General features: G+C 46.0%; 1 protein-coding gene across 2 annotated transcripts in view; it reads right to left on the bottom strand.

Moving 5' to 3' along the window:
• CRAMP1 (cramped chromatin regulator homolog 1) overlaps window positions 1-27,947 on the bottom strand; it is a 982,369-nt gene that overhangs the window by 214,376 nt on the left and 740,046 nt on the right. For both annotated transcript variants that reach the window (XM_069210635.1, XM_069210634.1), the window contains exons 15-16: window positions 13,778-13,876; window positions 13,495-13,670 (exon numbers count right to left, since the gene is read on the bottom strand). In XM_069210635.1, coding sequence (XP_069066736.1) covers window positions 13,495-13,670; window positions 13,778-13,876 — 275 coding nt within the window. The remainder of the gene's footprint in view (window positions 1-13,494; window positions 13,671-13,777; window positions 13,877-27,947) is intronic.

The following is a 27,947-nucleotide window of genomic DNA, read 5'->3' as shown; positions in this document are numbered from 1 at the left end:
TATCATATATATCAAGCAAAGAGTTCATTACTCATAATATATCACAGATATTGAAGAATACACATTCATACTCAAAGTAAAGTTGTCAGTCTTTTGTCCAACTACTTATAGGTGCAGATTCAGTGCCAGTAGATGAATACCGATTTCGAGCACTGTAGCCCTATCTGCAACGAGGCCTGTAGAATTGGGAATTTATCACTGTGTGGTCGTCCTAACTGCTCTCGCTTTGCCTGCCACACCTATGCGCCTGCTCTCCTTAGGTTAAGAGAGTCACATGTACTTTGCGCAGAGATCCTATTGTGGGAGGTGTGCACCACAAATAATTCAGGGGTTATATGGCCCTTTAAGTATATTGGGTCAGATGGAGAGAACCTGTTCTTTTTCTCCACATAGGGAGTAACCACCTTTCTTTTACTAGATTTTAGAAGTATGTCAGAGGCAATCTTAACCATCCCATTTAACATTAAAAAATACACACAACACTCTGCTTTAGCAAGTGTTTTGAAAAGGAAATGTTCCACTTTTTGTAAGACTTACATGTCAACTTTATGGTAGGGAGCTGCCCTTTGTGTTGCCCCATGACAGGCTGTAGTAGCAAGAGTAGAAACATTGGTCCAGGTCTGGATCCCGAAGGGTCAATGTCATAATACTCCCAGCGGTCATCCCTTTCTTGAGGGTGAACTGAGAACTTTCTAAGAAGGGTTACAAGGGCTCCTATGCCCTAAATAGGAGAGTGGCGACTTCTGAAGTGAATCTGGTGGTGATGAAGTGCGAGAAGTTGGAGGGAAAGTGAGGAGAGGTGGTCTAAGAGGGAAAGGTAGCAGTTGTGAGGGAGGAGACAAGGAAACAAAAGGAGAAGGGCTGGAAGCCATGTCTTTAAATCACTTTGTAGCCAGTAGGGTCTCCAAAGGAGGTGGTACGTGTATGAAGCTGGCTATCTACGCAGTGACGCAAATGTGCGGGGGGCGCACTATGCAGATAGTCCAGGGTGACCCTTATAGGTTTACAGGGATAAAAGTGACAATCTCAAAAGCTCTCTTATGTGGTAGTGAGTGCTAGCAGTAAGGCATATCTGAGGGTGGTGCTAAGCATTTGTTGAACGTGCAGTTTCAATAAATGAGACACACTCAATACATACTTTGTTGTATTATCTATTAACACCTCAACATTTGAAGAAAAACAAATACTATAGCAGTTCTTAGGGCGACTTTCAAATAATTAACATTTTTGTAGATGAATACATTTTTATGCAGCATGGGTTTCAGAGTACTTTGGCTGCATGGAAGTTCTTACACTCAGTGCTCGGGGACTCCCTGTAGGTAGTGAGGTGCAAGGGGTTTAAAGCTGTTGAAAGACCAGCAGTTTTGGTTTCCCTGCCCATGAGCGTCCAGATGCAACTGTATTGGTCATGTTGGGTTCCTGTGCATCAAACATTTGGTGACAAGGAGGGCCACCAGAAAAGTGATGCAAGGAAGGTGGGGACTTGGAGACAAGTATGGGATCTCACAACAGAGGGGCTCGAGTCAGTGGGCATCTGCAGAGCAAGGGGACACAATTGGAAGTAATGGACCTGGGCCGGGATAGTCAGGTGCAGTGGATCTTTAGCTGTGGTGCTTCTGCATCAAGGCACACACGATTCCTTGAGTGACCTGCAGAAGGAGAGACTGAACAAGGCAACTAGACGACTGAGAAGGCTATCCTGCGCGATGCTGATAACCCTTGCTAGCAAGTCTTCGGTTCCGCTGTTGGGAGTCCCGGGTGGGCGTCACCAGGCCTTGGTTGGTGCAAGGGATCCAATACCCCAGGTGTTAGTGCAGCTCAGCTCCAGTGAATCACTGGGCCTTCTCACTTGGTGGGGAGACAGGACTGACTCATTGGAGCACTTGGGACTACTTGTGGATGGCTGCTGCAACAGTGGACCTGGAGGTCAGCAGGCTGGTGAACTGGACGCTGCAGTTGGTGCCTGCAAGAAGCAAGGAAGTGGCTGGCTCTATTCCAAGGGAGATGCTGACAGGCTGGAGAACCTCTGAGGCTCTTGGAATCCCCGCAGCTGCAGAACAAGTCATGATGTCACAACTGTTGGGACAGCAGCAGGTAAGCAGGTGGAGTTTCACACCAAAAGGTTTTATTTTCGGTAGTCTTTGTCTATAGTGCTCTGTAAAAAAAATAACTGAGGTAAATGTCAAAGACGTTAAGTGAAGCTGGTTCGATTTGATTTTGTAAAGGTCTCTGGTATGTGCTGGACACTCGTCAACATGAGTGACCCAGTCACATAATGGCTTCACCAAACCCTATGGTGTGTAGTATCAAACACCCCGTCCTGATAAATCCGGGCTGATGCCAGCCTTGGATATATTCGGACATGCGCCCAGTGGACACCTCAGAGGTGTGCCCCCTGAAACCCACTAGTCTTTTGGTGTGCTGACTGACCAGTTTAGTCCAGTCTGCCACCACCAGACACATTTCTGAACCCCTGGAGGTGAGAGTCCCTGTTCTCAGAGGTCAAAAACAATGCCTTCTCCAGAGAGTGGTGATACCACCCACTCCAGCAGAATGGATTGCAGATCTGCATACCAAGGCCGGGGTCTTCAAAGGCCCTGCCACCATTGGTACCTTTGGTATGCACACCCCAGCTTCCTCAGTCCTGGGTGTAGCGACCCCCTAACCTGAGGCCCATTTGCACCAGGAAAGGTGAGAAAATTAGCAATTTAGTAGATGTTACCACCCCTGGGCTAACCACACCCCTAATATGGGCTACCTGAAGTGGGCACTCGAAGAAGAATACCACCATCTTGGTTTTGGTCAGAACTAGGCCTCCTTTGATAGGGATGTTGTAGGAAGCTGGCCTGGTGTGTGGTGAGCACCTATGGTGTTATCACCTTATTCCAGGTATACCCTATTAGTGAAGTGCAGGCAGTGTCTAGTAATCCAGGGCTCTCTAAAGGTAGCCAAGACGTTTTTAGGAGACATGCAAAGTTTATGCAATACCACTATAGTCACACAGCATTATTACACATGAAGGAACCACAGTGTTACAAAACTAAAGGTACTTTATTGGGGTAACACAATAACTGGAATACTAATAGGCATTTCCCTCAACTGGAGGTAAGTAAACACACTATTATGTACACATTAGCAATCAGTAAAAAGCCTAAAAAGCAATACGCATTGGCAAAAGCAATAGAAAATAGGGTAGGCCCTAGGGGAAGGCCAAACCATATAATAAAAAAGTGGAATGCAAGAAACAGTCCCCCACCCAAGGATGCGGAATTGTTAGAGGGGAGCTGAAGAAACTAGAAACCCCAAGAGGTGAGTACCAGAGTGACCCTCAGTGACCTGGAGAGCAGAGGTAAGTACCTGGTTTTCCCTAAAACCAACAGGAGGACTTAGGAAAAAGATTATGCAAGACCCAGACCAAACTGAAGAACACAAAGGTAGATCCTTGCAGAAGAGGGCCTTCAAAGGAAGGGGACAAAGTGCAGTTCGTGATGAAGTGTCTGACTGTGGCAGGAGCCACTACCGACCCTTCTGTGGAAGCACGACCAGGTCGACAGGGAACAAAGAAGACCAGCTGTGCAGCACCAGAGCTGGAGAGGAGTCCCTGAAGTGATGCAGTCGGTGTCCCACGTCAGCTGTCTGGTTGCAGTGGGCCAGTGGTGCAGGAAGACCACCAACAAGCCTTGGCAAATGCAAAAGAAGAAGACGAGATGCAAGGCTGAAGAGGCTCAGCAGGGCCTAGGGGACTAAACCTAAGTGGGGGTAGTCCGGGGTGACCCTCAGCAGTCGGAAGAGTCACAAGAAGAGGAGGCAGCGCAACAGGCAACCCACTGGCAGCAGGCACAGCAGTCACAGTGAGGCCCACTCAGCACACCTGAAGAGGAGTCCCAAGTAGCTGGAGCAGCACAGAGGAGACTGTGCTGGACAGGAAGAAATGCTGGGGGCCGGGGCTACACGAAGTTTGAAGATCCCTTGGAAGAGGAGCAAACAAGCCTTGGTAGCTGCAAGAGTCGCAGGGCAAAGGGGTCCTGTCCTGTAAGGAGAAGCAAGGGCTTACTGTCTACCAAGTTGGACTGCTAGCAGAGGGGACCAAAGGGACCACTCCAGACCACCACCTGTGATGCAGGATCCACGCAGTTCCAGAGGAGATCAGATCCATGCAACTGGTCATTGTTGCAGTTGGTGCCTGCAGACCTAGGGGAGTGACTCTTTCACTCCAAGGGAGATTCCTTCCTACTTATTGGTGCAAACTGGAGTCTCATCGACCCCAGAGGAAGTACAGCTGGGGAAATGTTGCAGTTGCTGTAAGGAGCCCGAGAAACAATGTTGCAATGCGCTGTCGTCACTGGAGTTGCAGATTGTTGGTTCCAGTAGAGTCCAGTTGCTGTTTCAGTGGCCAGAAGATTAAGTAAACGATGCAGAGGAGTCCTGCTGTATTCTTGCATGTTGAATCTCAGGACCCACCCCAGAGGGAGACTCTAAATAGCCCAGGAAGTGGTATTGGTCATCTAGCAGGGTGACCACCCATCACGAGGGGGCTGTGACGTCACCTGCCTGACCTGGCCACTCAGATGCTCCCAGAGGCCTCTACCCACCTTGGATTCAAGATGGCATAATCAAGTGGCCAGCTGGAGGAGCTCCGGCCACCACCCCTGTAGTGGTGATAGTAGGGGAGTGGTAAATCCCCATTCCTTTGTCCAGTTTCTTGCCAGAGCTGTGCAAACCGGTTTATGCCAATGAGGGCACCAAATGTGCCCTTCAAAGCATACCAGTGGCTTGGGGAGGCTACCCCTCCCAAGCCATGTAACACCTATTTCCAAGGGAGATGGTGTTACCTCCCTCTCCCACAGGAACTCCTTTGTTCTACCTTCCTCTGCCTGAGCTGGTCAAGCAGCAAGAGGGCAGAAACCTGCCTGAGGGGTGGCAGCAGCGAAAGCTGCCCGGAAAACCCCTGAAGACTGGTAAGAGCAATGCTGGGGGTCCTCTAAGGAGTCCCAGAGTGCATGGAACCATACAGCCAATACTGGCAACAGTATTGCGGTATGATTTTGACATTTTTGATACCAAGGTTCGGAGTTACCATTATGTAGCTGGACAGAGGTAGTGGCCTGTGTCCAGTACACGGGTAAAATCGCTTCTCCACAATCATGAAGTCCAGTGTAATGGGGCTGGAGTTCGTAGGGGTACCTCTGCTCATGCAGGGGTGCCCTCACACACATGTACCTGCACCATGCCCTCTGGGCTAGGAGGGCCTACCATAGGGGTGACTTATAGTGACCTGGTTCCGTGGTCTTTAGTGAAAAGGGTGCATGCACCCTTTCACGAAGGCAGCAATGGCAGTCCTGCCCAGCCACTGGGGTCCTGGTTAGCAGGCTCCCAGTGAACACAGTCATAACATACTGACAACAGGCAAAAAGTTGGGGCAACCATGCCAAAAAGAGGGTACTTTCCAACAGCAGATGCAAACTGTGCCTGCAGGTCTGCCATTGCAGCCTGTGTGAAACAGTGCATGGAACCTTTCCCTACAGATATATCCTGGTCACTGCACTTAGACACTGTACGTCACCCCTCTGGAAGGCCCTTCAGCCCGAGGGCAGGGAGCATGTCTTTAAGTGTGAGAGTAACCCTGCATGGACTTGGTGCCCCTACAGAACCCAGGCCCATTCCTGGACTCTAAGTGTGGGGAAGCCATCTTAATGTATATAGTGGACACAAGTGGTCAGACTACATAATAGTTTCTCAAAACCTAGGCATGTGTGGTATCAAACATGTTATAATCATGCAACTACACAGATCCTAGTGCTAGTTTCAGGATACCATGTGCTCTGGGGGTTCCTTAGAGGACCTCTAGTTCTGCCAGTGCAGCCTTACGGAGTTCTAGCTGCCAGCAGAATAAAAGATTTCCTGCAAGGGACAGGTGTGACCACCTCCCAGTGTGTATTAGTTGTCTATGGCTGGGGTGGGGTGGCCTCTGAGCACCACCAGACCCTCCACGCATAATCTGTTTTGGATCAGTTCAGGAACCCCTGGTCACCGCTGTGGAAACTGTACAAAGGACAGGGTAGTGACCACCCCCCGTCTGGCCTCTCCCTTAAGGAGGTGCACGGAGCTCTGCCAGGTGCCCACTTGATTCTGCCATGTTGGAAACAAAATGGGCAGAGGCCCCTCGGAGAATCTGACTGTTAAGCCAGGAAGATGACGTCCCTGACCCCCTCTGAAAGGTGGGTCACTTCAGAGAGTTCAACCCCCTTTCAGGGTTACTCAAGGGCTTCCCTGTGGGTGGGTCCTCAGATTTTTTGAGCAAGACTACCCAAGGAACTCTCTACAAGACATCTTCTGCTCCTGGCCTCTGGAACCGCTGCTGGTTTGCCTTGGCACCGAAAAAGTTCTGCTACTGGTGGGAAGGCTCCCATTGCAACATTGTTTCTCCAGATCCTACAAGAAATCTGCGACATCCAAGGCTGTGCATCCACCAGGGTCACAAGGACTCTGTTTGCACCTGGAAGCATGAAGAAATCTCCCTTGGAGTGAAAGAGTCACTCCCCTGCATCTGCAGGCACCTCAAGACTTCGACCAGCTGGTGGGGTCTGCTGTTCCACAGACATCGAAAGGCTCTGCCTCACAGGTGGAGAATCTGTGCCTTCCTCTGGGTTCTGCTCGTCTTCTGACCAACTTGGGAGACTGGGGCCACTGCCACTGGACTAGAACCCCTGTGCACCGCGACTGTTGCACTTGCCAAGGCGTGTTGACTCTTCCTCCAGGAATCTTCAGGAGTCAAGAAGCCCCAGCATCTAGCACTCTGCAACGCGAAGATCAGTCCCTGTCATGCAACTCCTGTGTTTTTTGTTTTGTTGTAATGCTGAGGCCTCCTTGTGGCTCCCTGTGTCCATCGTCTGTGGGTCACTCGTGGGAGCTTCAATGACTTCTGCTGGCCTTACTGTGTGCTGAGGGCCAGCCCCGACTCCCCAAGGATAGCACTACTGGACCTTGCTGGTCCCCAAAACTCTGCAAATACCTCTTCAGCTCCAGCATGCATTTGCCAGTGCTCATTGGTAACCGCGGTGGTTACTGACCCTCCTGCAATACGGCAACGATCGAGAAACAGCTCATAGGCGACTCCTTCAATCTTCTGTAGTTCCTGTACCCCGCAGCTGGACTTCTTCCTCCATCGACTTGCAGGAACTTCACCTCCAGGAGGGTGGGCATTGCCACCTGCACCACCTGGGCACCTCCGATGGTGCTGGACCCTGTCCCCTTCCTTTTCAGGTCCTCCACATCCGCAACCCATCCCTGGGTTTCACCGGCCTGGTCCAGTTTCATGACAGCAGCTGGTCAATCTGAGGCTTCCACTGACTTCAGAGAGTCCCTTCTCCCCTCTGCATCCAGGTCCCCTGGTGTAGGTACTCCTGTCTTCTGGGTATCCTTGGATGGGGGCACTCTCCAACCTGCTCTTATCTGTTGGTTTCCTCGGGGTCCACTAGGAAGGGTCCTGAATCTCACAAACTCCAACCACTACTCCCTGTGTTGGTCATTGGGACGATGGGTGGGTAACACCTTGCAGCTGGTCCCTGGGGACACTTACCGTACTTACCTCAGGTGTTTTCCTCTACCCCAAGCCTCTAGCTAACTACCACACTTACCTTGGTTGGGCTCACTATTTCCCATTCCACTTTTAGTATATGGTTTGCCACTCCTAGAGGGCACTCTACATTTTATGCTACTTCTGTTGGTCATTTTGTGTATAAATTGTGTGTAGATATCGCCAAAGAGAGATATACCAATTCTAGTCTAGTAGCAGTTCTATAATGAAGAAACCTTGATTTTTGCAACACTTGTGTGGTTCTCTCTTGTGAGTGAGTTACTGTTTGACTAATGTGATAGTGGAAGTGCTTTACATTCCCCCTGGATAGCCTTCAGCTGCTCCCCTCAGCTACCCCTAGAGAGCTTTTGCTATCTGGACAACTATTCACCATCACTAAGAGCTGCCCAGACTCAGTATAGGGTGCCACACAATAGGTGTGCACCATGAACTGAGCCAGCCTCCTAAATGGGCAACTAAGTCTTTCCTTGACCAAACAGTAGTTTTGTGTGTTTTAATATCAGAATATTACACCTTGCCTTAAGGGCTCAGTGGCTCTGCCAGAGAGATGACTTAAGCACATGCCCAGGGGAAGAGGTGGTTTTGCCATTGCTTTCAATTACAAAGTCAGTCTAGCAGTACACGACTGCTCTACCAGTCTTCGATGGCAGACTGGGATACTTGTTTTACTTGGGGGACCTACAAGGTGGCACAAACATTGCTGCAAGCCCTAGGGTACCCCTTCTCACTTACTTGCTCTGGGTACCAGGGTACCTTTTACCTGGGACTTACAGATAAGTTAGAAATTTCCAATTGGGTACTGCCAAATCGATATCTACTTTAGGGTCAGGGTACTGGTACTGAGTTGTGGTTAGCAGGCCTCAGTGCACTCAGAGTAAAAAAACAAAAAAAAAAAAAAAATAGAAAAAAACGGGTTCAGCCAAAAAACTTGGGGGTGATCATACAAAAAGAGGCATTTCCTTACAGCACATCACCCTGAAACGGAGACATCGGCCACTATTGTCTGCGACCGAACCTCATGATTAAAGGCCATTCTGAAACTATTTTTCTATTGACACCATCATTTCACAGATTGCTTTGCTTTCAGGGAAAGGGTGTTCTTGTCTTCCTAAATGTCCAAATATTGGTTCCATTAGTCTTCCAGACATTCTTGTAGCGGTCTCATGTGGAGGTAGGTGTTTGGAGTCAGAAAGATGCAGGACACGTGTCTTGCTGTTGGGAATTGCCATTTCAGACATATGGATAACAGTCTCTCTTCTGAAGGATACCCTTTTGCTTTTATAGTATTGAGAATCGATTATGGAAAATGGAGACTGCATCAGAGAGAATGTTGATTTTTTGTGACTGACATGCAGCCTTCCACGTTGACAGTAGTGGCAAGTATTTGATAACGTTGGCAAGCTTATTGATGTGTTGATGTGTTGATGCCTTGATGAGCCAGTCTAAATACTGAGAGATGAAGATCTCAAGTTTCCTGAGATGTGTGGTGACCACAGCCATGGACTTTGGAAAGGTTCTCTGGGCTGATTTGAGGTCGAAAGGAAGTACTTTGTACTGGTAGTGGTTATCTCAGGAATTTGCAGTGCTTTTTTGGCTATTGGCATATGAAAGTACATACCCAAAAGATTTATGGAGCATTACCAGACCCCTTGATGGATTTGAGGGTACATTTGGTGATACCAATAGCACTCCCAATTTCTCTCTCCATATTCATTTGTGACTTTTAGATCTAGGATGAATCTGAAATTGTTCTTTGAACCTTCTTGGAAAGAAGTATAGACTCCATCTTTTGCTTTTGTACAAGAACATTTACTTCTTGTTAAAGCATTTCTAAATGTTGATTGGATGCTTTTGGTGGTATAGCTGGTGGAGGATGGATCAATTTGGGACTGTCACCATTCCATAAAATATTCAGTACTCGTGTCTTTTGTGTTGAAAAACCACTCTTCAAGGTAACTGGAAATGATTCCCTCCGCTGGGATGGGTAACAGAAGAAGGGAAGTAGAGGCTCATTGCTTTTTTTTTTCCTGCAGGAAGTTTACCTTCCTGAGCCGATTGGTGACTATCTCTCTCTTTCAGTTGTACCATTTGCAGTTATTGGAAAGGCTTTTGCTGCTGCCATTGGTGACTTCTGGGCCACTGAGGGCGTTGAACCTTCTGAGGATATTATCAGTGTTCATTAGTACATTTCTCCAGACCAACACCTTTTAGAGTTTCCATCTTGGTTTTCATCTAAGCCCTCTCATCATCTGAATGACTTCCAGATAAAGTCATACCAGAGAAGGTAGACTGATAATTCTCTGCCGAGACTCCTGTTTGAGAGATGTCAAGAATATCTTCTTAAGGCTAATCAGATGCAAATGTGCCACTAATAAAGATGAGTCGGTAGAAACACAGATGAACAAGTTGCTTACTTTATGTAGAGCCATTATGTTACAGACTATCGACCTTCTTTGCTCCACCCGTCCAAATAGGAGGATTGACTCCACCACCTGGTCCCAAAAAGAGCATTGTTGTGCTACAGTGACAATAGAGTTCTGGGGGATGATCAACTCTTCATGGGCTATGCAGAAGAAGACCATCTCACAATGGATTCATCCTGTGCATTAAGAACTGCAATGAACTGGCCAAGAAACAGTCCCCAAAAGCTTGTAGGCCCACACTATCAGAGTCAAGGCTGCGATCACTGCGTTAGCGCTCAGCGTTCCTTTCTCAGACATAGGCAGCTCAATCAATCAATACATCTACAAAACATTTCTGCTTGGACAGTCATGTTTGTCATGACGGGCACTTCGCCAGTTTGGTCCTGCAGGACCTTTTGGTTTAATAGAGCTCGCAGCCCCACCTCGGGGGAATTATTACTTTGGTATCTATTCAGTGGTAAGGAATCTTCGTTTAGAAGTCTCTATCAGATGAGTAAGTTATTTACCTTCGGTAACGCCCTATCTGGTAGAGAATCCATCTTGCTGCAGAGTCCTTACCTACCCTCCGATCCTCCCCATTCATGTGTAAGGGACACTCTTTTCAGGGTTTTATTCTTTTCCACAACAGTGGTCTGTTCTCATCGTGGCTCTGTGCTTCCAGCATGGAAAGCCACAAATGTTACGGAAGTCAGCAGGCTAAGGTTGAGCCTATATAGGTACCTCACACGTCACTTTTGGTGCAGACGAAGCTTCCAGCATTTAGCCCAACAAAGTCACCTACCAGCATGCAGGGGTACCGCTCAAAAATCTTCTGGATCCAGTCTGCCACATGGGGATAGCCAAAGGTAAGGCATCTGCAGCTAGAAGTCTCTATCATATCATTTGGTTAGACACCTTTACGCCCTCTTTAAGGATTTCAATAGAATCTTCTCTGTGATCTTTTGGCAAGAGAGTCCCATAAAGATCGGTCATAGCTGCCTAGCAGGGCAGTAGCACTTGCAAATGTATATTTGTAGATGCTATACCCCATATTTTATGCCCCACAGTGTCACATTTCCTACTCTCCTTGTGTATTGGGACTTTAGAGGAAGAATTAGTAGTCTGTACTTTTCTGCAGTTAAGACCACCATAGAATCAGAATGAGGATCTGAATGATGAAAAATGAGTCTTCTTCAGGAGATCTGTATTGTTTCTGTAGCCTGGATGGCACAGCTTTTGCTGAAGCAGGTGAAATAAATAGTTCCATAGCCAGTGTCAATAGGCTTGGAACTAATGGTAAATAGGTCTTGATGATGAATGTTGATGAGTTTTAAAAATCACTGTTGTTGTGGGAGCTAGTAACAATGTTCAGTTTGGTAGTTCTTCATATGAATACTTCATGAAATGTGGAAAAACCTCCCTGTATCAGAGTACATCGCTGGGGAATGGAATGCGACCTGGACCTGTGTTGGCATCTTAAAGAGAAGGCTGGACTAGTATGTGTTGAGTGATGTTTTGAACTTGTTCTTGATCTGTGACATGGTCTGGACCTCACTGGTGGAGACTTAGATCTCCTTGGTGTTACAGGTGGGCCTGTCGGAGAGTCAGCCCCTAAATGCCCTGAAGTTAGAGAAGGAGATGCCAGAGGTGAAAGAAGAGGTGGACATGAGGGAAATAGATGTGGAGGTGTTCCTGGACGAAATGGATGTTGATACGGTGAAGGTGGTCAATAAGTATGTTGTTCTGGAGAATCTGGTATGACTTCTGGCGATGAAAGAGAATATGCTTGAGTATTCTGAATCTGAAGTTGTTGGAAGACTTCTGGACTTCCTTTTTCTGATCCAGTCAGCTGATTTCGAGATGGAAAACGCAGATTGTGTGTCCTGATGTTGAATAACCAATCAACATTGACTGTCTCCTATGTTTCACCATCATGGTATCTCTCCATCAAATTTCTGTGTTTAGACATTGACTAGCACCTTCTTTCATTTGGACTCAGTATTCAATGGTGAGCAGGTTGGGCCTGTATCTTGGCTTCACTTTGAACTTTGACGTTGAAAGGAAACATGCTCTTTTTTCTAGATTTTTCCTGCTTTTGCATCTCCTCTCATGCAGTCCTCAAAGGATGGAGTAGGAGCTCTGGTAGAGGACGGACCCTCTCCTTGCTAATATGCCGTCCCACCTCCAGATAGCACACTGTGTGCTCTGCACAGTACCTCTCTTCCATGAAGGCAAATTTTCTCCTTTCTATACCTTCAGGATATACCTGGAAAAGGTTTTACAGTGTTGACTTTTGACTGATGTGATTGACAGGAAGGCAGTATCCACAGACATGAGGATATGATTTTGCCTTTCCCTTGCTACAGGTAGGACACTTGGCAAATAAAAATAACCTTTTATTTGCCTTAAAACCAAATTTTCCTGTCAGAAAATGATAGAAAAATACTCTAGGCATCCGAGGACACTGAATGAAGCTGGATACATTCCAATAGGTAAAGTTTTTGGTGAAGAAAAGTTAATAAAAGCCGTTCTCAGTGCTCCAAGATCCTATCACCAGGAGCCAGAAAAAATAAAATAACTGAGGTAACTGCCATCTGTAAGGCATGGTGGGATACTTGGGGGAAGAGGGTGGGGGTGGGGATGTGGGTGGGATTACGGGTGAAACGTCTGTGAGCCCGTAAAGGTGTAGAGTCAAATTTCATACTGGCTTAGCTGCAGACACTATGTGTCTATTTTGCCCTATTTCTTCTCCGCCATTTCATTTAACAAAGATTTGTGAATGAGATTTGTAAGGGGAGATTATTTTGTTTCTATAATTTTTCATATTTTCTTTTATTAGTTTGCCCTTTTTTGTATAGGCTGTAAAAATTGGTCTTCCTGAAGTAAGGTTAAGATGTACACTTAAGAGAGGATATTTTCCAGGATCCCCGCATGTCGGTGAGACTATTCAGTACTTACGATTATAGAGGAATATCTCCTGAAAGAGAAAATGTTTTTTGCCTTATCCAGTTTCAGGAATGACTTGTTCCAAATAAACCAACTTGCAACAACTGAGCCCAATACTAGAAGACAGGATTATGCAGATCATGTCTAGCTACAGCCACACATACTATAAACATCCATGTACACAAAATCACTCGTATTTTACAGTTTACTTTAAAGAAAAGGGTTCCCTGTATTTCAAATTTCAGAAACTAAACCAAACCTTTGCTTTTAAACAAACATATACAAGTAATAACAAATTACTAGTAATTTCCCACCCACTTTTCATCACCCCAGCTATTTAGTATGGATAATCATGTCACAAAGGAACAACATTAATTATGTAAACTCTAAGTAAAACAGAGGAAGGCATATATGTAGTTGTATTCAGCTTCAAACTTTGAAGCAAACTCAATGTATGGATCTCCCTGTAGTTTTATGTAAGCTTTGTTGGTAACAAAAAATATTTATAGAAAGAAAAAGGACATACATAAACAACTAAAGGTCACCTACCTTTAGTGTGGGCATGGTAGATGGCTGAACATCAAGCACAGAGTCTTCTGCTGACACAACCGAAGAGAGGGGGTCTGGGGAGAGAGGGCGTATTCCTGCAATTACATCAGACTCCAGAACTGGAATGGGGCCATCCACCAAGATACCTGCACTTTTAGCTGCCATGTCGATGGCACCTTAGAGGAAAACATTTCTCATAAATAAATCTGTACACTAGATATCTTCACAGTAATATTTACATGAGAGAAAACTGAGTTCCACAATTTACTAGCAAGTCACTTACTGGACAAATGGTCACAGGCTGGTATTAATTTTGGGACGATGGGACGAGAAAGAGAAGATTTGGAGAGCGAAGACTGGATGGGACGGAAGGAACCTCTCCCTGAAGAAATGAAAACAGATTCAAGACTGTATTTGCAGTTGAGCTCATATAATTTTAAGGTCTGGCCTCTCTGTAACCTATGACAAACTGCTTACATCAAATGGGGCCAGTAATACATAACAATGCTAATATGTACTTATTCTTTGGTCACTACCTCCTGTGGCTGTTTTCTACCAAAACCAACAGGAATATTAAAGTAGCAGACAGAAAGGCACATAGAATACTGTATTAGAGTAGTAGAGAAAAAGGCCTCAGCACTGTCCAAAAGATACAAGTATTCATTGTTGCTATTTTATCAAAATACAGCGGAATACTTCTGAATGAGACTTGAATTTACTGTATATTTATGACTGATGTGATTCAAGAAGTGAGTTTTGTGAATCAAAAAATCTGCTTGGACAATGGCTTTGTGGGATAGATAGAAAACACAAGTCTGATGTTTAAGGAGCCAAAATGCTTCTTCCAAATAAAATCATACCTCCTGACTCACAGCTGATATAAAACATCCCTATGGTGGTAGGTATTAGCATTCAAATATACTGCAGGATCAACGGGAAAAACGCTCTTAGGACCAAGCAATCTGTTCGAAACTGTATACTATTATAAAATAATAACTTCATGGATCACTAAAGGAGCAGATGCCAATGGCATTTCTAAACCCATTTTGGTAATCAGCAGCTGCTAGAGTAGAGGTCTCTGAAAAACGGCTGATATTTTCAAAGAAAGGCCCTGATCGGAAGAACAAGTTACTTACCTTCGGTAATGCTATATCTGGTAGAGAAAATATCTAGATGCAGATTCCTTACCTTTGAATTCTACCCAGGTGTAAGACTGGACCCAGATGATTTTAGTGAACAGTACTCCATCATGGAGCTGATCGGCTCTGCGTTTGTCATCAGAGTCGTCTGTGCCAGATAGGACGATGAAGTTCCTATATAGGTGCCACCCTGGCACTCTAACCCTAGTTTCTTTTTATGCTGTTCCATGCCAGAAGTGCAGAGCCACAAAGAACACCGACAACTGGTGTCTCAACACAAAGGCCCTGGAAGGGGAGTCCCTGTCTGTAGGAAGCTGGCTCTCTATATAGTGCACTAAAATGAACTACACTGTGCAGAGAGTCCAATGGATCCCCAATTGGTATTGCAGAGGCAAAAGTAGACAGGACTAATGCTCTGTTTGTGGTAGTGTGGGTGAGCAGTTAGGCTTATCAGAGGGGAGCGGTTACGAATTTGTTGTACTCAGAGGCAATACACGAGACACACTCAAAGAATAAATTTGAGATCAATTTATAAAATAGCAATTCTTTTTATATATGTTTCAAACCCAAGAACTTCGTAATCAGGTAGGCTGACTTTTAAGAATTAATACAGTTTCAAAAATAGACACTGTGTGCAATTTTCAGAGTTCTCTCAATGTTATCCTTTGGAGGAAAACAATATGCAGAAAACACAGAGTTAACAATGACTTATGAAGTGAAACTCAGGGAGTCAAGGTGAGTACTGAGCACTGATCAGAACCACACCAACAGGTCACACAGGGCAGCCGGGTACAGAGGTGCAGTAAGGCATCGGGTGCCCAATGGTTTCCTATGGGCGTTTGGTCTTCATGAAGACAGGCTGCAGGCTCTGGCTAGGAAGCCAGTCAGGAACGACAAGCAGGTAGGTCGAAGACTTGAGATGTTCAGGAAGATAGGTGCGCCATTGGTCCTTGTCTCCAGAGCCCAGGGCCGGCAGATACAGGGGGGTCCTTCGGCATCAAGTTTCACCGTCCAGGAGTACTTGTGGTCAGGTAGTCCTGCATGTTGAGGTTGCAGGCATCATCGAGGAGTCCAGTAGGTGGTCAACCAAGGGGGACTCAAGCTCAGGGGAGCAGGGGGATGTCGTTGGCACTGGTGGCTCTCCTCAGTTGGCATGGAGGGACGGGTGCAGTGGTTGCCGTCGGTGTTGGCTTTTCTTTCACCACCAGGCTGTGTATGAGGGGGCATGCGTGATGGGGCAGCAGGCTACTTCGATGAGTCCAGGAGGGGTGACGCTCAGGACTGTTGGGGAGCCCTGCTGGCACCGTTGGTGGGCTTCTCACTGGGTCAAGGTCACTGGGTGCAGAGGTCACTTCAGATGTTGGGTTTCCAGGCTGCAGAGTCCTTGTTGGATACTTTGTTGCTGAGCAGGTCCATTGCTCACAGGACTGAGTATTTTTTTTTTAGAAGGCAGGCAGGCTTACTGTGTTTCTTGAAACTGCAGCTGCAGGACAAGTGTTTTTGTGCAATGTCTGTTGAGGTCAGAAGGCAGGCCAGAAGGGTTGGTACTGGGTCAGCTGCTTCCGCTTCCTTCTCTTCTTTGGGGATGACTCTTCTTTGTACTTCTTCTTCGTAGGTAGTTAGGATCTAAGTCTTAGGGTTCAGGGGTCCCATCTAAATACTCAATTTAGGAGCGCTGCAGTGAGTGCCAGGTGGTAGCCAATGGGTAGACCACCTTTAGGGTGACTACATCCTTTCTATGACCATTCCCATTGGGAAGTGGGCATAACCAAAACCCTAGTGGCCTAATTCCTTCCAAACAAGATGGAGGAATTTCAAAAATAGTGTCTACTTCAGTTCGTCCACCTTAGGGGTGGGACTGGGATGAAGTGGGCACACCTCCTAATCTGCTAAATTTTCCCACCTGTGCTGCGGCCACAAGTGAGGTTATCGCCGCCAGTTGGAGACACCTGGGTTGCATTTCAAAGGTGACAAGGCCTTTGAAGCTCCCCGCCCTGGAATATCCATCCTGCTCTGGACGAGGTGTTATCACCTCTACCCAAAGCAGGCTTTTGTGCTGGGCCTCCAAGAGTGTTGGCCCTCACCTCAGGGGCCCAGAACATGGTCTACGGTGGCTGCAGTGGTTTGGACCAGTCAGTGAACACACCAGTAGTGGGGAGGTCTTCAGGGGGCACCTCCAAGGTGCCTTCTGTGTGCATTTTGTATTAAATACATCACTGGGGTCAGTAATGATTTATTATTCTGAGATGTTTGACACCAAACATCCCAGGATTCAGAGAAGCTATTATGTAGCTGGGGAACTTGCAATGATCAGTGTCCAGCACATGCATTTAAAATGGCTTCCCTGTGCACTTACTATGTCTCAGGTGACATTGCAAGGGCATACCAGGTCATGCATATATGCCCTCACATGTGTCTGGATGCACTCTGCCTTAGGGGTGACACCAGGATCATGCAGTGATAGGGGACCTAGCATACAGGGGCTTGAGAGATCATGTTTTCAATTTAGCCTGCACCAGCACGTGGAGTCTGCAATGGCAGTACTGTGTGGGTTTGGTGAGGGGTCCCTGAGGGTGGCACGATTGGTACTGCAGCCCTCAAAGACCTTCCTTAATACCCCAAGCTATAGGTACCAAGGGTACCATTAACTAAGGACTTAGTGGTAGCTACAAAGTTTGCTAATTGTGCAAAATAACTGTGCAGTTTTGGGGAAAGAGATCGGACACTGGGGACCTGGTTAGCAGAGGCCCAGTGCACAGTCAAAATCACAAGAGAAATCAGGCAAAAAGTGGAGGGTGACCATGTCAAAAGAGGCACTTTCCTATACGGCCCCTAGAAATCAGTTTGTAGAGTGGGGAGGATGGGTGGAGTGGTAAGGAATCTGCAACTAGATGTTGTCTCTACCAGATATGGTGTTACTGAAAGTAAGTAACCTATTCATCTGATAGAGACTTCTAGTTGCAAATTCCTTACCTTTCAATAGATACCCAAGCAATACCATCCCCGGAGGTAGGTCTGCGAACCATGTTCGTACTAGAAAGTCCTGCTGGACCAAATGGGCAAAGTGCCTGTCCCTACAGACCTGACTGTCCAGCAGCAGTGTTTGGTTAACCTTTGCAGAGATATAACATTGCTGCATGACAGATGTCAAGGACTGGAACTCCATGTGCTAACGCAGTGGTCGAGCTTTAGCTCTGATAGAATGAGCATGTAAACACGCAGGGAGTTGATTTTTGACCAGTGCACATCAGATTTTAATGCAGAGTATGACTCATCTAGAAATGGTCCACTTCTGCACTGCCCGACCTTTCTTCTAACCCACATAACTTACAAAGCGTTGGATCACCCACCCGGAACCCTTTTTTACGATCAAGGTAGAACACACTTTTTGGGTCCAGGCGGTAGTCTCTCTGTTATTCCTAACAAGGAAGTGTAAGTGCGTACACAGAAGGCAAGGTGACGGATTGGCCTACATGAAAGGGTGTAACTACTTTTGGCAGAAAAGAGGCCCTAGTGCGAAGCACCACTTTGTCCCTAGTGCAGGCCTTGAAAAATCATAAATTTTTTACTAGAACTGCAGGTTGAGTAACTTGAATAATGTACTCAACCATAACTCTAATGTACTTGACCCGTAAACAGGTCTCAATTGTGTGAACAAAGGCAAATATTTTACTGTACAGAGTCACCTTTTTCTTCATTCTCACATATGAGTGTACCTTCAAATATGTAAGCTCAGCATTTCTGCTGTACAAAAAAACTTTGTTTGATTAAATTGACTAAATGTTTGTTTTATGTATAAAAAGAATCTAGCCCACATGTGAGGGACACACGATTCATTACTTGCCTCTTAGTTTACCAACAGCATTGCTACCAGGGCAGGCATGTTTATGGTTCAACACTAATATTTAATAATAACTATATCACTAAAGCATGATGTGGTCGCACACTGTCATTTACAGAGAGAAAATGTCCAAAAACCTTCCTATTAACTTGCAGTTTTATTGATAAAACTATATAATGTATTAACAAATGTGTGAAAATCGGGTTTCAGAAAGCATTTGTGTGCACATCACCAAGTAAAGTGTCCTGGTTTGTTTTCCTATTAAAATATTGTTTCATCACACAGAAGTACAAACAGGGCTTTCACAACTACTGGAATATATTTTGAAATGTTTGTACAGTCGACTTAGCTATTTAAATGTTGTGTGTTAGGAAAAAAACTGCAAAATCCTGTAACTCTGCAGTCAGAAGGAAAATTAATTTTAAGACAAAATCACTTTTGACCTCTGTCTCTGAACACAGACCAAATTTGACAAGTAAGAGATTTAAGGCCTCCTTCACTTTCTGATTCAATAGAAAACCTGTTCTTTGGCAACTTGCTAGAATAGTCAAGTAGGTCCTAAAAATAGCTCGACCCGATAAAATATGACTCGCCATTGTAAGTGGGAGAGGTGAATTTTTCAAGGCCTGTAGATGGAAAGGTAGGACGGCTTAGATGGCAATGCCTGCAGTTCACTCACCCTGCGGGCAGATGTAATGGCAACAAGGAAGGCTGTTTTCGAAGTTGAGAAGCCCGAGAGGGCAGTTGTGGAGAGGCTTGAAAGGAGCGCACATTAGGAATGGGGATGGAGGAAAGTGATGTGTAACACACCTTTGAGGTACCTATGTACAATAGATGACTCCAACAAAGAAGGCTGATCAGACAGCCTCAAAAAAGCAGAAATAGCAGACAAAAAAACATTTGGAGTGCCCATAGCAGAGACCTGCTGGGCTAAGGGGAAGGATGAGCAACAGGATCTCAGAGAGAGGGGCAAAAAGGTGGTAAGACATGTCTGTGCATCATGCTACAATATTTCTTCCAATGACAGGTGTATACCATTTTGGTGGAGGGATGCCTGGCTGCCAAGATTATGTTACAGACTTCAGGAGTAAGGTCAAAAGCTGTTAACTGCCACCAATGAATCTCCACCCAAGAAGGCAGAATTTCATTTCATTGAGCCTGTCTCAGACCTAGGTGTTCTAAAGAGAATGCCTGAGGAGCTAGGTAAAGTGCAAATTGTGCACGAGTGCAGAAATAAGAGGGGAAAAACAACCAAAGTGCATACTGTGCTAAGTAATCCTATTGTTAATCATAAAATACACTCAATTTATTCCTCATCCACGGTCGTTTCAATAGTTACCGACTGCCGAGACTTGACCCACTCTTAAAGCAAGCCCCAAATTTCCTGCCCTTTGAGTCTGGCTTTTCTGCCCTTACATTAATACAAGGCTATCTCCAAATGATATATGGAATGAAGGCACATAAGCCACTGTTGGAATGATGGGGGTTGCAGTAGCTAAACAAAGTATACAGCCATTAATAAAAATATTAAGAACCAATATTTTGCTGTCCCTGGCATCTCTATTACCCCTTAAAGGATGATACTTGGGGTGAGTTCCATTTCATATTTCAATATTCCTATAAAAATCTTGTGATCACAGTGTTCAGTAGGTCTAATCTTATACAATTAGCAAACATATGTATTAGATCTATCCCAAAAGCGCAGGATCTCAGACAATGTGTCCCCTCTGTCCTCCCCCCCCCTTAGCTATTTTAGATGGGGTATAAAATAAGTTAAAGATTGTCTTATAATGTGTCTGCAATCCAGAATCTTTCCAAACCCTGCCTATTTACAAATAGAGGTGTATCTATTGAACCTTCCAAGATCGCTTTTCTTTCACCACAAATTCCAGCATTTAAATGCAGCCTCTAGTACTTTAAACCAACTTTCTTGAAATAGCTGGGTTCAAACAGAGGTAACAGTCCGCTATTAGACATCGAACCAATTCATAAATATTTTGTGCATATTCTACCCCTCTTAGCCCCTCGTCTCCATTTGCCACCAGAGGCCACACATACTATAAGGCAGCAGCCATCTGATACAATCTTAGATTAGGGAGAGACAAGTGTGTGGTTATTAATCAACAGCTGAGTGTTGTCTCTTCAGTAAATACCCTGAAAAGTCCCTAAATTTATCTGCCATCCTTTCAATATCTTTTAAGGCCTTATATGGCTTTGTCGTTACCACAGCTACATTGTCAGCGTAAGCTAGAACTTTGGTGTCCCATCCGTAACTCCTTACTGGAATGATAGCTGAGCTACTTTCTAACTGTCGGAGTAAGGGATCGATATACAGAGCAAATAATAATAATGGGTAACATGGGCACCCCTTATTTGGTAACTCATCTAATTTCTATCAAATTTGATTCACCCCACATTTATTGTACCCGATTGACCGGATTATTGTATATTGCTTGCACTGCCATAATGAAACCCCTTTTTAGCCCATACACACCCATAACTTTACACAGATACTCCCAGTTGACCGTGTTGAATGCTTTTTGGGCATCTAACAGGGACACTGCCATAGGCTTTCTAGAGACATTACTTGCATCAAGCAGCGTGATGATCCTTCAAGTATGATCAGTAGTGTCGCTCCCAGGCACAAACCCATGTTGATATTTTATGACTAATTTGCCTAGAACAGTGCTTAAACGAGATGCAAGGATGTTAGAATAGATCTTAGCAACGCTATTTATTAATGTTATGAGCCAGTATGAACTCGTATTTTGTGGTGCTTTCCTTGTTTTTTAAAATACCACTATATTCGCTGTTGCCCAGGACGAAGGAGGTTTGCAGGGGATTGCTCCTTTTTTTTAAAATACCACTATATTCGTCATTGCTCAGGACACCAGAGGTTTGCTACCTTGTTGCACTAGGATTAAGCGCTCTAACAAAACTGGAGGCAGTACAGTCATAAAATGTTTGTAGAATTCAAGAGGAATCGCGTCCAATTCCTACTGTTTTCCCTGTGGGTAGCTCAAGAATTGTCACTACTAATTCCTCCGCTGTAATCTTGGCCCCAAGGTCTTCCTGCTCGGGTTGAGTGATTATATCCAATTTTACACAATTTAGAAACCCCTTCATTAAATGTTCACCCTCTAGAGGGGTTGGTTTGTAAAGCTCTTCATAATATCTGCAGAAGACTTCCCTTATATCCTTGAGATTGGACACGAGCACCCCCTGCGGATCCCTTAAGTCTTAGATTATACCAGCTGCAACCTTCTGTTGCGTTCGTACTGCAAGGAGGCGACCAACCTTTTTATTATATTTGTAGCACTCCCTACGCTTGAACTGGAAACCTGTGCACAGCGACTGTTGCCCTTGCCAAGGCTTGTTGACTCTTCCTCCGGGAGATCTTCAGGCTCCAAGAAGCCCCGGCCTCCAGCATTCTCAATCCAAAGATCAGCCCCTGCCCTGCAACTCCTGCGATGTAGCACGCCTGTTTTGTCAGGCTTGTAAAGCCTCCTTGTGACTCCCTATGTCTAGCACCTGTGGGTCACTCGTGGGGACTCCATCGACTTCTGTTGGCCTTCCTGTGTGCTCAGGGCCAACCATAATTCCCTCTCCTGGGTACAGTCTCCTGGACTTTGCTGGTCCCCATAACTTTGCAATATCTTCTGAAACTCCTATTTGAATGTGCCTGCGCTTGTTGGTGACCTGGCTGGTCACTGACCCTCCTGCAATCTGGCGACCGTCTAGGGACAGCTCAGAGGCAGCTCCTGGGATCTTCTGCAGCTCCTGGACCCCACAGCTGGATGACTTATTCCACTGACTTGCAGGAAATTCACATTCAGAAGGGTGGGAATTGCCACCTGCACCACCTGGGCACTTCCAAGGGTGCTGGACTCTGTCCCCCTCCTTTGCAGGTCCTCCACGTCAAGAATCTGTCCCCAGGTTCTACCGGCCTGGTCCACAGGTCATGACAGCAGCTGGACAATCTGAGGCATCCACAGTCATCAAAGAGAGTCCCTTCTCAATTCTGAATCCAGGTCCCTGGGGTGGGGGCGCTCTCCATCCATCCTCTTGCCTGCTGGTTTCATCTGGGTCGACTGGGAAGGGCCCTGAATTCCAACAACTCCTACTCTCTGTGTTAGTTTAAGGGATAACTGGGTGGGTAACTACATTACTCCTGGTTGCTGGGGTCACTGTACTTAACTCTGGTGTTCCTAACTGCCCCCAGCCCCTAGCTAACAACCACACATCTTGGTTGGGGGTCACTTTTTCACGTTCCACTTTCTTAGTATATGTTTTGGACCTCCCCTAGGGCCCTGTGTATTTTTATGCTATTTCTGATGGTTATTTTATGTATATATTATGTGTAAAACTCCAAACGGGAGATATACAAATGTCGGTTTAGTAGTAGTGCTGTAATCAAGTATCCTTTATTTTTGCAACACATGTGGTTTTTTTTTGTGAGTCTGACTACTGTGGTATTGCAGGTTCTTTGCATTCTTCCTGGATAAGCTTGAGCTGTTTGCCTCAGCTACCCCTAAAGAGCTTCTGTTATCTGGACTCCTATTCACTATCACTAAGAGTTGCCTGGCCTCAGTATAGAGTACCACACCATAGGTGTACATCAGAAACTGAACCAGTCTCCTACAGCCATGATAGGAGAAAACATGCCAGTATCTAGAAAAATATGCAGTCCACTGGACTCACTCACGTCTTCACACAAGACCATAGCTTCATGGGGCTGGTTTTGTAAAGGGTCCAGTGACCCCTCCAATTCATCCGCGAGGCCTGAACCATAGTAAAAGGGCCTGAATCATAGAACTAGGGGGCAAGGCTCCTGCCAGCACTGGCGTCTACAATGCCCATCTGTTGCCATGTGAGTTGGAGATCACAATGGGGACTGTTTCGCCCGTGGGCACGGGTGGTGCAGGGAGCATCAGGGAAGGTCGGAGTGGTACGGATGATGCCGGTCCAGATCCAGGACTGGATTCTTGGGTGCCCCTTGGCGCAAGGCTGAAACTGCCAGTGCAGAACCCGAAGGAGCCATTTCGGACTCCGCAGGAATCTTAGGTGCTCCAGGTGTGGCACATGGGCTTGTAAAACTCTCAGAGTTGGTTTCACCACGGCTCCCAGAAACACAGGGCGGTGCAGAGGCACGCCCCCAGGTGCTGTTTTCAGCAGCACGAGGTCTAGTGTGTCAACACTCCCTTGTCTCTTTGGCTGACAGGTGAGAAGTCGAAGAACACTTCAAGTTCTTGGACTCCACGTGTTTCAATTCACCCGACTGCCCGAGGGCTTGGAGTGGGACAAGAACAATGGAGGACTCAATAACCGATTCTGGGACCTTCCTTTCAACCACAACCTTGTCTTCCAATGAGTCGAGTGTTGGAGCGCCATCAACTTCAGGGACCACTCCCTCCAAGCCTTCGGATGCATTGCCTGACACTCGGAGCACAACTTTGGGTCTTGGTTTCCCTCCACACACCAAAGACACATGAGGTGAGGATCCGTCACAGACATTGCCCGATGACATGACCCACATGGCTTGAAGCTGGTCTTTCTGGAGGAGATCCTCAACGCATCAGGAGTGGAACACTTGAAAATTTCTCGACAAAAAAATAAAAAAAAGCCAGTCAAAGAATGACTGAGGGGTAGCTCTCTTCCGATTAGCGTTTGCTGGCGGTGAAAGAAAAGAACAGACGTCAGTGCGCCGGGGAGGCAACCATATAGGAACCGTGACATCTTAACCGGTGCAGCCGATGCCGATGCGGAGCAGACTAATGCCACCTAATGGCGAACACAGGAGTACTGCTCAATTTTTTTTTCCGAATTCAGTCTGACACCCAGGTAGAATTCAAAGGTAAGGAATCTGAAACTAGAAGTCTCTAGAGGATGAGATTCCACTAAGGACTTGTCAAAGCAGTAGGACTTCTAAGACCAACAAAAAAATCCACTGCACTTGTCATTAACTATAATTGAGGAATAACCAGGTGTTGGGGAAATTAGGCCTGGAAAAATGTAAGGGAATGCCTCTTTTTGTATGGCCAACCCCAGGTTTTTTGACTGATGCTGCTGGTTTCTCGACCCTGAGAGTCCACTGAGGACTCTTAATTAGACCTCAGTGCCAGTGCCCTGACCCTAAAGTGTATTCTGTATTTTCTGTACACAAATAGAAATGGCTAAAATACCTGTAACCCCCTAATAACCCTGGTACTAAGGGCGTGTAAGTTAAGAGGGGTACTCCAGGGCTGGCATCACTAGTTGTGCCACTCTGGAGGTCCTTCATGTGGAAAACAAAGTGTCCCCCAGCCCAGAAGATGTGCACTGCTAGCCTGACTTTGCCATGGAAAGCAATGGCAAAGCCACTACTTCACCCTGTACATCTATGTAAGTCACCCCTCTGGCAGGCCTACAAAGTCCTAAGGCAACATATGACATGGGCAGGACATTTAATTTACGTGCCCTGACACGCAAAATCACTGTTTCTACTGCAGAAAGACTTGGTCAACCAATTGGAGAGTGCAGGGTTACATGATGGCCCCTCAGCTGACTCCTAAATGGTGCAACCACAGTGGACACTCCAAGGTAACAAACTTCTCATGTCATTCCATTAAACCCAACTTATATCTGAAGTCGAAATTAATGCAATTCTTTCCAGTGCGCAGCTTTTACAAAGCTGCCACCTTGTTGCACTTTAAACTCCTGTGCCTTCCCAGGCACACAAGGAGCCTTGTCCACAAGACGGTTTTATGCCCTCCTGGAGAGACGTGCCAATGACTCTGAGGAAGGAAATCAAAGAGCAGCTGAAGGCCAGGGAGGCAGCACCTCCCTCCAGCGGGAAGGTACTTGGGTGTTAGCCCCAAAAGACAGGCTTCAAAGAATAAGCCATATCTGAAGGGCATATGTGTCATTAGAGAGGAAGGCTGCCCCAGAGTTTAGGCAGACAGGCTGGCACAGGGAGCAGAGAGGGGAAATCAGTTATTAAACTGGTTACCCCAAGGACGTGAAGCCGTGAGGCAGCCACACACCAGGGTGGGCTAGTGAGGACTGAACACCAAGAGAGGGGTCTTGCATTCTTGAGAGTGGACAAAATGGTGCATCCTGGGATAGCCAGATGCCACACTCCACAGGAAATGATCACCAGGTGGAAGGGAACCTGATAGTCCATTGGCTACTAAATGCACCACGCCATGAGCGCATTTTCAGAGCATAAAAGAGGAACCCTTAGCGCCCACACCTCAGATCTCTACTGACTTGGAAGAAGGACCAAAGGAAGACTGACCTGCTGCACCGAGAGGCCAGCAAAGAGCGGCTACATCAAGGAAGACTGCACCTACTGCATCTGGTGGCTAGCAAAGGAAGGGGCTTGTGCTTGCTGTGTCCTGCTCAAGGAGAAGCCATCTTCAGAGACCAGCAAAGCCAAGGGACTCCAAAGGCCAGCTAACTGGCCTCCTGTTCGCAGCACAAGAACACAACAGCTCGGATTTCTCCAGTGCTGTGTCAATTTCTTCTTTGTTAAATTGTTTTGGTGCTGTGTAAATGCTTTACACTAGTTCCTTTGTGTAACCCTAGCTGCTCAGTAACAAAGCTAATGCAGATCGAGCTGAGGGTTGGAAGATGAAACCTACTGGTCCTAAAGGGCTTGGTGAGTATATAACAGTGGGACTGCACAAGCATGCCATATAATACACCCCATTTCCTAACAAACAAAAAATCCTTGCAGAAAGGAATTACTTTGGCATTAAATGTTTATTACCTTTGGAATTAAATATGTATCACCTGAAATGTTCATGTGTCTCCTGATTTTTTGCTTAGTTTGTACTGTTAAATACTGTTGCAACCATTCAGTGTCATAGAAAATCCAAAGCTTAGCACAACACAGACTGGTACCTACAGGAATTATTTCATAATTATTTTTGAAACAGAAAAGGTGCGACCTTGAACAAAACACACTCAGTTTGGTGGGGTTGCTTTTAAATTTATGAAAGGAACAAAAAGTGAAAGGCCACCGACACACTAAGTAGAATGCTTACTATAAACTGCCTTATACTCCAAAGAGGCAGGCAGATAGCCCCCCTTTTTTTTCCTTTTTTTATAAGATTGGATTTTACATTGGAGGCTCAACTTTGGAAGCAGTGTCTTAACAAGAAGTATTCATTTTTGAAAGCTAAGACTTATCATAATAAGACTGACTGTAAGAATTTACTTTTGTTTGAGAGCCATCATCCTAGAGCACTGAGTATTAATTTACCTAATGGCCAGTTCTTAAGACCCAGACGCAACTGTAGTGAATTGAGGACATTTGACAGCCAAGCAAGTGATCGGACAACAGAAATTACTGAACCACCACTTATCCCTCACTTACTGGCAATCCCGAGTCTAAAATAACCACAGAGAGGCCCTGCTGGTGATCTATGACAGATCAGAAGAGTTGAGACTGACCTGCATTACTAGTTTTTTACACCACTTTTCCATTAGGTGAAAAGAATTGTTAACAAACGCTGGACAACTTTAAGGATTGGGGGGTGACAACACTGACAAATTCTTTTAAGAGGACCCTGAACATCAAAGATGTAGTGGTACACACAAGACCTCAACAGAAGACATCGAGGCCAGTCCAAGGCCATCACCCCTCTGGCCAATGTCATGTGTGTCCCCTCACAATGACGACTACATCTGTGGACATGGGACTAGCAGGAACCTGGAATTTGAAGAACACACTAAGTGCAATCCAAGGACCTGCATTTATCAAATTACCTGCACATGTGGTCTCTGGTATATTGGGGTGACAACCACACCGGTTAAGGCCCACATTAAGGGGCACCGCAGTACCATTACATGCCAATGGGCTACTACCAAGTTGAGCACACACAATTGAGAGACAACATACTCCTGACCATTTACAGTGGATTATTCTTGAAACCATCATCAATCACTTTAATGTGACACACAAACTGTTGGAGAAGGAGCACAGATGGGTCATTGGACACGACACAAGGAAGACAGTCACCCACACACTCATCACCTGCAAACTAGACTAAGATAACGCACTATATGCCGGCATTACCAATCAAGACTACAACAAGTCCAGAATGCAGCAGCCAGACTCATCCTGGACATTCCCCAACACAGCCGAATCGCCTCCCACCTCAGAGACCTACACTGGCTCACAGTCAACAAAGTGCATCACATACAAACTCCTGATACACACCTTCAAGGCACCGCACAACATCGGACCAGAATACCTCAATCACCGCCTCACCTTCTACGTGCCCAACAGAAATGTCTGTTCCCCCCAGCTCGTCCTTGCAGCCGTCCCCGAGATCCGGAAAAGTACAGCAGGAGGAAGATCCTTCTATTACCTAGCAGCTCAGACATGAAACACACTTCCCCCTCAAGCTCAAGCAGACTGCATCACTGAAGCAGTTCAGGAAGGACCTAAAGACATAGCTCTTCGACAGAGCAGCATGCCTGCATTC

This window comes from Pleurodeles waltl, chromosome 10, assembly GCF_031143425.1.
Source record: "Pleurodeles waltl isolate 20211129_DDA chromosome 10, aPleWal1.hap1.20221129, whole genome shotgun sequence".
Classification (NCBI taxonomy): domain Eukaryota; kingdom Metazoa; phylum Chordata; class Amphibia; order Caudata; family Salamandridae; genus Pleurodeles; species Pleurodeles waltl.
The sequence above is the reverse complement of the archived record's forward strand: the minus strand, read 5'-3'. Positions and strand labels throughout refer to the sequence as shown.